Genomic DNA, 11,266 nt, shown 5'->3' on the forward strand with positions numbered 1-11,266 from the left:
TGACAGAGGAATACATACATCAATATATTTCATTATTTGACAACACAAATCAATGTTCTATTCACAGTTGTAAAATAGTCCAGATTAGGTGTACACATATACGTTACGGATATCTGACTTACAGTGGTTACAAAGCTTTACAAACGATCTATTAGAATAATTGATAAATTCTCCGTGTTCATGAGAAATTAATTATTTAATATTTTATGTTAGTCCCTACAGCACCATATTGTTTCTGGCGATAGTTAATGGATTCATTTGAAGGCACATGGATTATAATTACGTAAACCTGGACTGACTATACATACTTCCTCAGTGTGGGGGTGACATGGATTGCCATTTTATCACTGACACCCAGGTTACATTTAAATCGATCCCAGTGAGGCCTGTAGTCTGTTCCACTGCGGGCGTTAGACACACAGGTCGGAAATCTTTACATTTAAGGTAAGGGGCACGATGCAGATTACAAATAAAACAAATTCGGGAATTTTACATTGAGGCCGTATAATTACTTTTTAGGATATTATTACTCAAAAGAGATTCTTTAATGAGTTGGGTTAAGAGATATTGCTGAAGAGAACCGTAAGACAGAAATAGAGCAAGAAATATCGCAAAATATAATACACGTATATACTGTCCACTTCAGTGTTTAACTCAAGTGGTTAAGTACAGGTTTGACATTATTTTATGTTTCGAATTAATTCATTCTTTAATTACCAACTATTTTCTGTTTTCGCATGTATTATATGACAAAATGATCATGTAGTTTTAGGCAAAGTCATGTTCAACATTTCATCAAATTAGCAAATAGTGTTTTAGTTTAGTAATCGGTTATTATCTACGGCATACGATATTACGGTTTCGCAGTTAGTAAATAAGGCATAAGTATAAGTAATTCGTACCGATTGCTTAATATGATGTTTTAATTACAACACCAAACAATGACATTTTGCTGTTTTGCCGTCTAGTGCAGTGATAGTCAACTAGCTGCAATGTTGTAGCTTCAAAGACTTCTAGACATCTTCTTCAAAAAGTTTTACATACAATGATCAAACAAAGTGATTTATAAATGCTTAAAGAGATATGCACATGCTGCATGTCGTTTCTATTTAGTACACCAGAAAAATGTAAACTGTACTTTTTATATTTGATCTTTTTTCGCGATATCACTAACGCCAAGCACCTTTGTGTTTTTACAGCTTGTCCCAGATGCAATGGATCTCCAATCAGAAACTGAACTTAGATTATTAGTGTTGGCCTTGGTCATTGCTATAATGGCCGCCACTGGCCCCTGTGACTTTGGATATTCAGTGTGTACGATAGAGAACTCGACACTCCCTCAAATATGTTGTATGGAACACTGCTGTAATGTAGAGTCGAAATGCCATGACCAAAGAAATCTACGCTGTGTTTGTAACACTCAGCGTCTCGTTAAAGATAACCTGCTACATCCTTTGGATGTGGAGTATACAACTGTCGGGGGATCTTCATTAATAATAGGAAGAAACGACATCAAATCCATACTGAAACATAGCCATGGATACATGGGCGCTTTCCCAAATAATCTGTGCCACTACCAACTTTTGGTGAAAACTGACCTAAGACAGAATGAAATTCAGGAAATAACCAATATATCGTGTCTTATTAACCTAGATACCTTGGATTTGAGTTGGAACCAGATATCCTATATCTCTAACAGTACTTTCCAGGGACTTGTATCACTACGTGATCTAAATTTGGCACACAATAGGATCCGTTACATAGAGCCGTATTCGTTTTCTCATCAGACCTCATCTATACTAAACATTCAGCTGGAAGACAACGCCATGACAGAAGTAGACGTGACTAATGTCATCATCAATCGGCCTTTCTGTGACCTGGATTATGCAAATAATAAAATAGAAAATATAGTAAACGATGTTGGTTGGACCTTGACTGCGGACGATACAATTGTAGACGGAGGCTTTGTCGACTTGACTGAAAATAATTTGTCCGGCATCATAGACTTTCTATCTCTCGGTGTGGCCGATCTTACAGTCTTGGGGAAAATAATGTCCTATGGTATAGATATACATGACATTCCTCTGCAGTGTACATGTGAAATGGAACCATTTTTGGAGATGGCGGAATCTAGTATTAAGGCGTTGTGGCGAGATTACTTTAATATGAGTTGTGGTTCTCCGGAACATCTTAAGGGACAACCTGTGCCGGACCTTGTGCTTAATAATAAGCTAGACTTATTCATATGTAATATATCACAGACTGACGGCTGCCCTTACGATTGTAACTGTTATAAACAGCCGAGTAAAGACAGAGTGGTCGTTAATTGCTCAGGACACGGTCTAATTAAAATGCCCCCACAAGCTCCTACCACTGATCTAAAACTCGAAATATTTTTGGATAATAACAGTATACGTAATTTTGAGTGGCGGAGGTACCTTAATCATACAAGGAAGATTGTCTTGTCTGAAAACCCTATTGATTCGGTAAGCGGCCGAGCTCTCCGTGAGCTACAGAGGAACGAAACGCAAGTGGATTTCCGTGGACACCGAATCCATAATCTACCCCGCGATATACTTTATTTAAAGCCAAACCTATTTAACTTTGGAGAACTTACAATACTTTGTAGCTGTGATAACACGTGGTTTGGAGAGTGGTTAACAATGCACGAAAAGGAGAAAGGCGATCAAAACCAGTTTTGGTGTCACACTACAAGCGGTAAGGAAGCCCCAGAAGTAGTAACTAGACAGTTCCTTGATTGTGATGAACCGTCAATGCTGCCAAAATGGATCACGATCGCTCTCGCATTATTAACATCACTTATCATAGGAATTTCTCTTATAGTGAAGCTATTTAAGTACGAGATTTATCTGGTGTTTCGAACTTTCAGAAACAAACAAAAGAAGTATCCAGATATGGACTATGATGTTTATATATCATATGATGATACAGATGCAGAGGTCAATAAGTGGGTCATGAACACATTACTTCCATCACTGGAACGTGACGGTTACCATGTTTGTATTCCAGCTAGAGATTTTAACGTAGGTGTACCGTATGAGGAGGATATCACTCATTTCATGGGGAGGAGCAAATTTGTTGTGGTTGTCTTGTCGAAAAATGAAACATGCGTATTTTGGGATATGGAGTGGAAGCAAGTATGGTTTTCTTATACTTCATATACAATCAAAGATATCATTTTGGTGAACTTCGACATGTTTGAGTACGATTCAGTGAGCCACCCCGTGCTTCGGGCGTTCGTTCGGCTAGGAAAGTATTTCGATTTTGCCAATATGGACAAAGCACTGATTATGAATATTAAGAAAAAACTGGGTTGTTCAGGAAAAAAGAGTCGTCAGATAAAAAATGAATTTTCCAATTGTAGAACACAATTTAATCGCCTGGAGATGCTAATGAAGCGATGAGAACGCAATGATTAAAGTCACTATATCGTAGACAGTAATCAACTTGTAAAATCTATTCTTTAGAGTTAATGAAACATAATATATATTTACAGTTGGTTATGATCTTATAAACATTATACGATGTATTTTAGACTTCTTCACTCTAACGAGACCTACAAAGAATGAAAATGTATCACGAGGCGGACCACGTGGCGGCCAGCACAGCCGTGTTCAAGTGAATAAAATGAGGCCTCTTACAAGGGTAAAGATTTTTGATATGATTGTTATTTATATTCGGCATTGATAATGTCTCCCTTATCGGTAGTGATGGCGTTACACGAATGGAGGTACTTGGTTAAACTTTCAATTTCGATAGGTTTTTGAAATAAAATATCTAATAAAAGAAAGTAATGCTAGGAGATATTAGATATGAAATGTATTATTGATAATCATATACATATATAATATAATTTAGGTTTATATAGATATTGTTGTACGTGAATAAAATGCTTGCCTTGTATACTATAATGACTACGGAATTTATAACCCAAATACGTCAACACTACATATGAAAAAGTTAACATCTAAATTTACGAGTGTTTTATCATGACGAGTCGTCTCCACTCTTTTACTACCAGTAAAATACATACAAGACACGGCCTTGGCAATGTAATGTGGTTACACGAGCCGAGTGCATGTTGACTTTATATAATGTTATACCGACATATCATGTACACGTCATTTCAGATTTATAAAGCACTGTAGATAGACTGGTTCTCAGGTTGCCCAGTCACGTGTCGTTTGAGCCAATATGTTGATGTGTACTTTTAAAGAATGAGCTGCTTTATAGTCGTATTGTGTGTGTGTGTGTATGTGTGTGTGAGTGTGTGTGTGTGTGTGTGTGTGGGGGGGGGGGTTATTGTGAAGTCGTGGTATGGAGAAGAATTCTATGTGTAGTCTTGGTGTGGGGAAGACTCTCTCTTCATTGTGTAGTCTTGGTGTGGGGAAGTCTTCTTTGTGTAGTTGTGGTGTGGGGAATACCTCATTGTGTAGTCGTGGTGTGGGGAATACTTCTTTGTGTAGTCTTGGTGTGGGGAAGACTTCTTTGTGTAGTTGTGGTGTGGGGAATACTTCATTGTGTAGTCGTGGTGTGGGGAATACTTCATTGTGTAGTTGTGGTGTTGGGAATACTTCTTTGTGTAGTCTTGGTGTGGGGAAGACTTCTTTGTGTAGTCGTGGTGTGGGGAATACTTCATTGTGTAGTCGTGGTGTGGGGAAGTCTTCTTTGTGTAGTCTTGGTGTGGGGAATACTTCTTTGTGTAGTCGTGGTGTGGGGAAGACTTCTTTGTGTAGTCGTGGTGTGGGGAATACTTCTTTGTGTAGTCGTGGTGTGGGGAATACTTCTTTGTGTAGTCTTGGTGTGGGGAATACTTCATTGTGTAGTTGTGGTGTTGGGAATACTTCTTTGTGTAGTCTTGGTGTGGGGAAGTCTTCTTTGTGTAGTCGTGGTGTGGGGAATACTTCATTGTGTAGTTGTGGTGTTGGGAATACTTCTTTGTGTAGTCGTGGTGTGGGGAAGTCTTCTTTGTGTAGTCGTGGTGTGGGGAATACTTCATTGTGTAGTTGTGGTGTTGGGAATACTTCTTTGTGTAGTCTTGGTGTGGGGAAGACTTCTTTGTGTAGTCGTGGTGTGGGGAATACTTCATTGTGTAGTCGTGGTGTGGGGAAGTCTTCTTTGTGTAGTCTTGGTGTGGGGAATACTTCATTGTGTAGTCGTGGTGTGGGGAATACTTCTTTGTGTGTGGTGTGGGGAATACTTCTTTGTGTAGTCTTGGTGTGGGGAATACTTCTTTGTGTAGTCTTGGTGTGGGGAATACTTCATTGTGTAGTCTTGGTGTGGGGAATACTTCTTTGTGTAGTCGTGGTGTGGGGAATACTTCTTTGTGTAGTCGTGGTGTGGGGAATACTTCTTGTGTAGTCGTGGTGTGGGGAAGTCTTTCTTTGTGTAGTCTTGGTGTGGGGAATACTTCTTTGTGTAGTCGTGGTGTGGGGAATACTTCTTTGTGTAGTCTTGGTGTGGGGAATACTTCATTGTGTAGTCGTGGTGGTGGGGAAGTCTTCTTTGTGTAGTCGTGGTGTGGGGAATACTTCTTTGTGTAGTCTTGGTGTGGGGAATACTTCATTGTGTAGTCGTGGTGTGGGGAATACTTCATTGTGTAGTCGTGGTGTGGGGAATACTTCATTGTGTAGTTGTGGTGTGGGAATACTTCTTTGTGTAGTCTTGGTGTGGGGAATACTTCATTGTGTAGTCTTGGTGTGGGGAAGACTTCATTGTGTAGTTGTGGTGTTGGGAATACTTCTTTGTGTAGTCGTGGTGTGGGGAATACTTCATTGTGTAGTCGTGGTGTGGGGAAGTCTTCTTTGTGTAGTCGTGGTGTGGGGAATACTTCATTGTGTAGTCGTGGTGTGGGGAATACTTCATTGTGTAGTCGTAGTGTGGGGAAGTCTTCTTTGTGTAATCGTGGTGTGGGGAATACTTCATTGTGTAGTCTTGTGTGTGGGAATACTTCTTCGTGTAGTCTAGGTGTGGGGAATACTTCTTTGTGTAGACTTGGTGTGGGGAATACTTCTTTGTGTAGTTGTGGTGTTGGGAATACTTCTTTGTGTAGTCGTGGTGTGGGGAAGTCTTCTTGTGTGTAGTCGTGGTGTTGGGAATACTTCTTTGTGTAGTCTGTGGTGTGTGGGAGACTTCTTTGTACTTCTTTGTGTAGTCTTGGTGTGGGGAAATACCTCATTGTGTAGTTGGTGGTGTTGGGAATACTTCATTATGTAGTTGTGGTGTTGGGAATACTTCTTTGTGTAGTCTTGGTGTGGGGAAGACTTCTTTGTGTAGTCGTGGTGTGGGGAATACTTCATTGTGTAGTCGTGGTGTGGGGAAGACTTCTTTGTGTAGTCTTGGTGTGGGGAATACTTCTTTGTGTAGTCGTGGTGTGGGGAATACTTCTTTGTGTAGTCGTGGTGTGGGGAATACTTCTTTGTGTAGTCTTGGTGTGGGGAATACTTCTTTGTGTAGTCTTGGTGTGGGGAATACTTCTTTGTGTAGTTGTGGTGTGGGGAATACTTCTTTGTGTAGTCTTGGTGTGGGGAATACTTCTTTGTGTAGTTGTGGTGTGGGGAATACTTCTTTGTGTAGTTGTGGTGTGGGGAAGACTTCTTTGTGTAGTCGTGGTGTTGGGAATACTTCTTTGTGTAGTCTTGGTGTGGGGAAGACTTCTTTGTGTAGTCGTGGTGTGGGGAAGACTTCTTTGTGTAGTCTTGGTGTGGGGAATACTTCTTCGTGTAGTCTAGGTGTGGGGAATACTTCTTTGTGTAGACTTGGTGTGGGGAATACTTCTTTGTGTAGTTGTGGTGTTGGGAATACTTCTTTGTGTAGTCTTGGTGTGGGGAAGACTTCTTTGTGTAGTCTTGGTGTGGGGAAGACTTCTTTGTGTAGTCTTGGTGTGGGGAATACTTCTTTGTGTAGTCGTGGTGTGGGGAATACTTCTTTGTGTAGTCTTGGTGTGGGGAATACTTCTTTGTGTAGTCGTGGTGTGGGGAATTCTTCTTTGTGTAGTTGTGGTGTGGGGAAGTCTTCTTTGTGTAGACTTGGTGTGGGGAATACTTCTTTGTGTAGTTGTGGTGTTGGGAATACTTCTTTGTGTAGTCTTGGTGTGGGGAAGACTTCTTTGTGTAGTCTTGGTGTGGGGAAGACTTCTTTGTGTGTAGTGGGAAACTTCTTTGTGTAGTTTGGTGTTGGGAATACTTCTTTGTGTAGTGTGGTGTGGGGAATACTTCTTCTTTGTGTAGTCTTAGGTGTGGGGAATACTTCTTTGTGTAGTCTTGGTGTGGGGAATACTTCTTTGTGTAGTCGTGGTGTGGGAATACTTCTTTGTGTAGTCGTGGTGTGGGGAAGTCTTCTTTGTGTAGTCGTGGTGTGGGGAATACTTCTTTGTGTAGTCGTGGTGTGGGGAAGACTTCTTTGTGTAGTCTTGGTGTGGGGAATACTTCATTGTGTAGTTGTGGTGTGGGAATACTTCTTTGTGTAGTGTGGTGTGTGGGAATACTTCTTTGTGTAGTCTTGGTGTGGGGAAACTTCTTTGTGTAGTCTTGGTGTGGGGAAGACTTCTTTGTGTAGTCTTGGTGTTGGGAATACTTCTTTGTGTAGTCTTGGTGTGGGGAATACTTCTTTGTGTAGTCGTGGTGTGGGGAAGACTTCTTTGTGTAGTCGTGGTGTGGGGAAGTCTTCTTTGTGTAGTCGTGGTGTGGGGAATACTTCTTTGTGTAGTCGTGGTGTGGGGAATACTTCTTTGTGTAGTCTGTGTGGTGTGGGGAATACTTCTTTGTGTAGTCTTGGTGTGGGGAATACTTCTTTGTGTAGTCTTGGTGTGGGGAATACTTCTTTGTGTAGTTCTTGTGTGGGAATACTTCTTTGTGTAGTCTTGGTGTGGGGAATACTTCTTTGTGTAGTCTGGTGTCTTTGGTGTGGGGAATACTTCTTTGTGTAGTCGTGGTGTGGGGAATACTTCTTTGTGTAGTCGTGGTGTGGGGAATACTTCTTGTGTAGTTGGTGTGGGGAAGTACTTCTTTGTGTAGTCTGGTGTGGGAAACTTCTTTGTGTAGTCTGGTGTGGGGAATACTTCTTTGTGTAGTCTTGGTGTGGGGAATACTTCTTTGTGTAGTCTTGGTGTGGGGAAGACTTCTTTGTGTAGTCGTGGTGTGGGGAATACTTCTTTGTGTAGTCTTGGTGTGGGGAATACTTCTTTGTGTAGTCTGTGGTGTGGGGAATACTTCTTTGTGTAGTCTTGGTGTGGGGAATACTTCTTTGTGTAGTCGTGGTGTGTGGGGAATACTTCTTTGTGTAGTCTTGGTGTGGGGAAGACTTCTTTGTGTAGTCGTGGTGTGGGGAATACTTCTTTGTGTAGTCGTTGGTGTGGGGAAAGACTTCTTTGTGTAGTCTTGGTGTGGGGAATACTTCTTTGTGTAGTCTTGGTGTGGGAATACTTCTTGTGTAGTTTGGTGTGGGAATACTTCTTTGTGTAGTCTTGGTGTGGGGAAGACTTCTTTGTGTAGTCTGGTGTGGGAAACTCTTTGTGTAGTCGTGGTGTGGGGAATACTTCTTTGTGTAGTCTTGGTGTGGGGAATACTTCTTTGTGTAGTCGTGGTGTGGGGAAGACTTCTTTGTGTAGTCGTGGTGTGGGGAATACTTCTTTGTGTAGTCGTGGTGTGGGGAATACTTCTTGTGTAGTTTGTGTGGGAAACTTCTTGTGTAGTCTTGGTGTGGGGAATACTTCTTTGTGTAGTCTGTGTGGGACTCTTGTGTGGGGGAATACTTCTTTGTGTAGTCTTGGTGTAGGGAATACTTCTTTGTGTAGTTGTGGTGTGGGGAATACTTCTTTGTGTAGTCTTGGTGTGGGGAATACTTCTTTGTGTAGTCTTGGTGTGGGGAATACTTCTTTGTGTAGTCGTGGTGTGGGGAAGACTTCTTTGTGTAGTCTTGGTGTGGGGAATACTTCTTTGTGTAGTCTTGGTGTGGGGAATACTTCTTTGTGTAGTCTTGGTGTGGGGAATACTTCTTTGTGTAGTTGTGGTGTTGGGAATACTTCATTTTGTATTGGTGTGGGAATACTTCTTGTGTAGGTGGTGTGGGAAGACTTCTTTGTGTAGTCGTGGTGTGGGGAAGACTTCTTTGTGTAGTCGTGGTGTGGGGAATACTTCTTTGTGTAGTCGTGGTGTGGGGAAATCTTCTTTGTGTAGTCTGTGGTGTGGGGAATACTTCTTTGTGTAGTCGTGGTGTGGGGAAGACTTCTTTGTGTAGTCTTGGTGTGGGGAATACTTCTTTGTGTAGTCTTGGTGTGGGGAATACTTCTTTGTGTAGTCTTGGTGTGGGGAATACTTCTTTGTGTAGTCTGTGGTGTGGGGAATACTTCTTTGTGTAGTCTTGGTGTGGGGAATACTTCTTTGTGTAGTCTTGGTGTGGGGAATACTTCTTTGTGTAGTCGTGGTGTGGGGAATACTTCTTGTGTAGTCTGTGGTGTGGGGAATACTTCTTTGTGTAGTCTTGGTGTGGGGAAACTTCTTTGTGTAGTCTGGTGTGGGGAATACTTCTTTGTGTAGACTTAGGTGTGGGGAATACTTCTTTGTGTAGTGTGGTGTGGGGAATACTTCTTTGTGTAGTCTTGGTGTGGGGAATACTTCTTTGTGTAGTCTTGGTGTGGGGAATACTTCTTTGTGTAGTCGTGGTGTGGGGAAGACTTCTTTGTGTAGTCGTGGTGTGGGGAATACTTCTTTGTGTAGTCTTGGTGTGGGGAAGACTTCTTTGTGTAGTCGTGGTGTGGGGAATACTTCTTTGTGTAGTTGTGGTGTTGGGAATACTTCTTTGTGTAGTCTTGGTGTGGGGAAGACTTCTTTGTGTAGTTGTGGTGTTGGGAATACTTCTTTGTGTAGTCTTGGTGTGGGGAATACTTCTTTGTGTAGTCTTGGTGTGGGGAAGACTTCTTTGTGTAGTCGTGGTGTGGGGAATACTTCTTTGTGTAGTCTTGGTGTGGGGAATACTTCTTTGTGGTAGTCGTGGTGTGGGGAAGACTTCTTTGTGTAGTCGTGGTGTGGGGAAATACTTCTTTGTGTAGTTGTGTAGGTGTGGGGAATACTTCTTTGTGTAGTCGTGGTGTGGGGAATACTTCTTTGTGTAGTCGTGGTGTGGGGAAGACTTCTTTGTGTAGTCGTGGTGTGGGGAAACTTCTTGTGTAGTCTTACTTTTGTGTAGTCGTGTGTGGTGTGGGGAATACTTCTTGGTGTGGGAATACTTCTTGTGTAGTCGTGGTGTGGGGAATACTTCTTTGTGTAGTCGTGGTGTGGGGAATACTTCTTTGTGTAGTCGTGGTGTGGGGAATACTTCTTTGTGTAGTTGTGGTGTGGGGAATACTTCTTTGTGTAGTCTGGTGTGGGGAATACTTCTTTGTGTAGTCTTGGTGTGGGGAATACTTCTTTGTATTCTTGTGTGAGGAATACTTCATTGTGTAGTCGTGGTGTGGGGAAGACTTCTTTGTGTAGTTGTGGTGTTGGGAAGTCTTCTTTGTGTAGTCGTGGTGTGGGGAATACTTCTTTGTGTAGTCGTGGTGTGGGGAATACTTCATTGTGTAGTCTTGGTGTGGGGAAGTCTTCTTTGTGTAGTTGTGGTGTTGGGAAGTCTTCTTTGTGTAGTCGTGGTGTGGGGAATACCTCATTGTGTAGTCGTGGTGTGGGGAAGTCTTCTTTGTGTAGTCGTGGTGTGGGGAATACCTCATTGTGTAGTCGTGGTGTGGGGAATACTTCATTGTGTAGTCGTGGTGTGGGGAATACTTCATTGTGTAGTCGTGGTGTGGGGAATACTTCATTGTGTAGTCGTGGTGTGGGGAATACTTCTTTGTGTAGTCTTGGTGTGGGGAATACTTCATTGTGTAGTCGTGGTGTGGGGGAATACTTCATCGTGTAGTTGTGGTGTTGGGAATACTTCTTTGTGTAGTCTTGGTGTGGGGAATACTTCATTGTGTGTCTGTGGTGTTGGGAATACCTCATTGTGTAGTCGTGGTGTGGGGAATACTTCATTGTGTAGTCGTGGTGTGGGGAATACTTCTTTGTGTAGTCGTGGTGTTGGGAATACTTCTTTGTGTAGTCTTGGTGTGGGGAATACTTCTTTGTGTAGTCTTGGTGTGGGGAATACTTCATTGTGTAGTCGTGGTGTGGGGAATACTTCTTTGTGTAGTCTTGGTGTGGGGAATACTTCATTGTGTAGTCGTGGTGTTGGGGAATACTTCATTGTGTCGTTGTGGTGTGGGGAATACTTC

General features: G+C 42.0%; 2 protein-coding genes across 2 annotated transcripts; one reads left to right on the plus strand and one right to left on the minus strand.

The window, feature by feature from the left end:
• The first annotated feature begins 309 nt into the window (after positions 1 to 309).
• On the plus strand, positions 310 to 4,316 carry LOC138316348 (protein toll-like). The gene is made up of 2 exons (XM_069258041.1): positions 310 to 444; positions 1,200 to 4,316. Exon 2 carries the CDS (start codon positions 1,215 to 1,217, stop codon positions 3,423 to 3,425), a length of 2,211 nt encoding a protein of 736 aa, XP_069114142.1. The 5' UTR covers positions 310 to 444; positions 1,200 to 1,214; the 3' UTR covers positions 3,426 to 4,316.
• Positions 4,317 to 6,195: 1,879 nt separating this feature from the next.
• On the minus strand, positions 6,196 to 10,967 carry LOC138316821 (adhesive plaque matrix protein-like). The gene is made up of 5 exons (XM_069258479.1): positions 10,366 to 10,967; positions 9,458 to 10,248; positions 8,416 to 9,198; positions 6,916 to 7,759; positions 6,196 to 6,358 (listed from the first exon to the last, which is right to left on the minus strand). The coding sequence occupies exons 1-5, from the start codon at positions 10,965 to 10,967 to the stop codon at positions 6,196 to 6,198; spliced, it is 3,183 nt and encodes a 1,060-aa protein (XP_069114580.1).
• Between the last annotated feature and the right edge of the window lie 299 nt (positions 10,968 to 11,266).

Source organism: Argopecten irradians, chromosome 2, assembly GCF_041381155.1.
Source record: "Argopecten irradians isolate NY chromosome 2, Ai_NY, whole genome shotgun sequence".
Lineage (NCBI taxonomy): Eukaryota > Metazoa > Mollusca > Bivalvia > Pectinida > Pectinidae > Argopecten > Argopecten irradians.

Coding starts and splice junctions, on each gene's coding strand:
- LOC138316348 (XM_069258041.1), top strand. CDS start 1,215: ATGGATCTCCAATCAGAAACTGAACTTAGATTATTAGTGTTGGCCTTG.
- LOC138316821 (XM_069258479.1), bottom strand. CDS start 10,967: ATGAAGTATTCCCCACACCAAGACTACACAAAGAAGTATTCCCAACAC. Junction 7,760..8,415: donor CACCAAGACTACACAAAGAA/GTATTCCCCACA, acceptor CACACCACACAG/ACTACACAAAGAAGTATTCC. Junction 6,359..6,915: donor CACCACGACTACACAAAGAA/GTATTCCCCACA, acceptor CCCCACACCAAG/ACTACACAAAGAAGTCTTCC.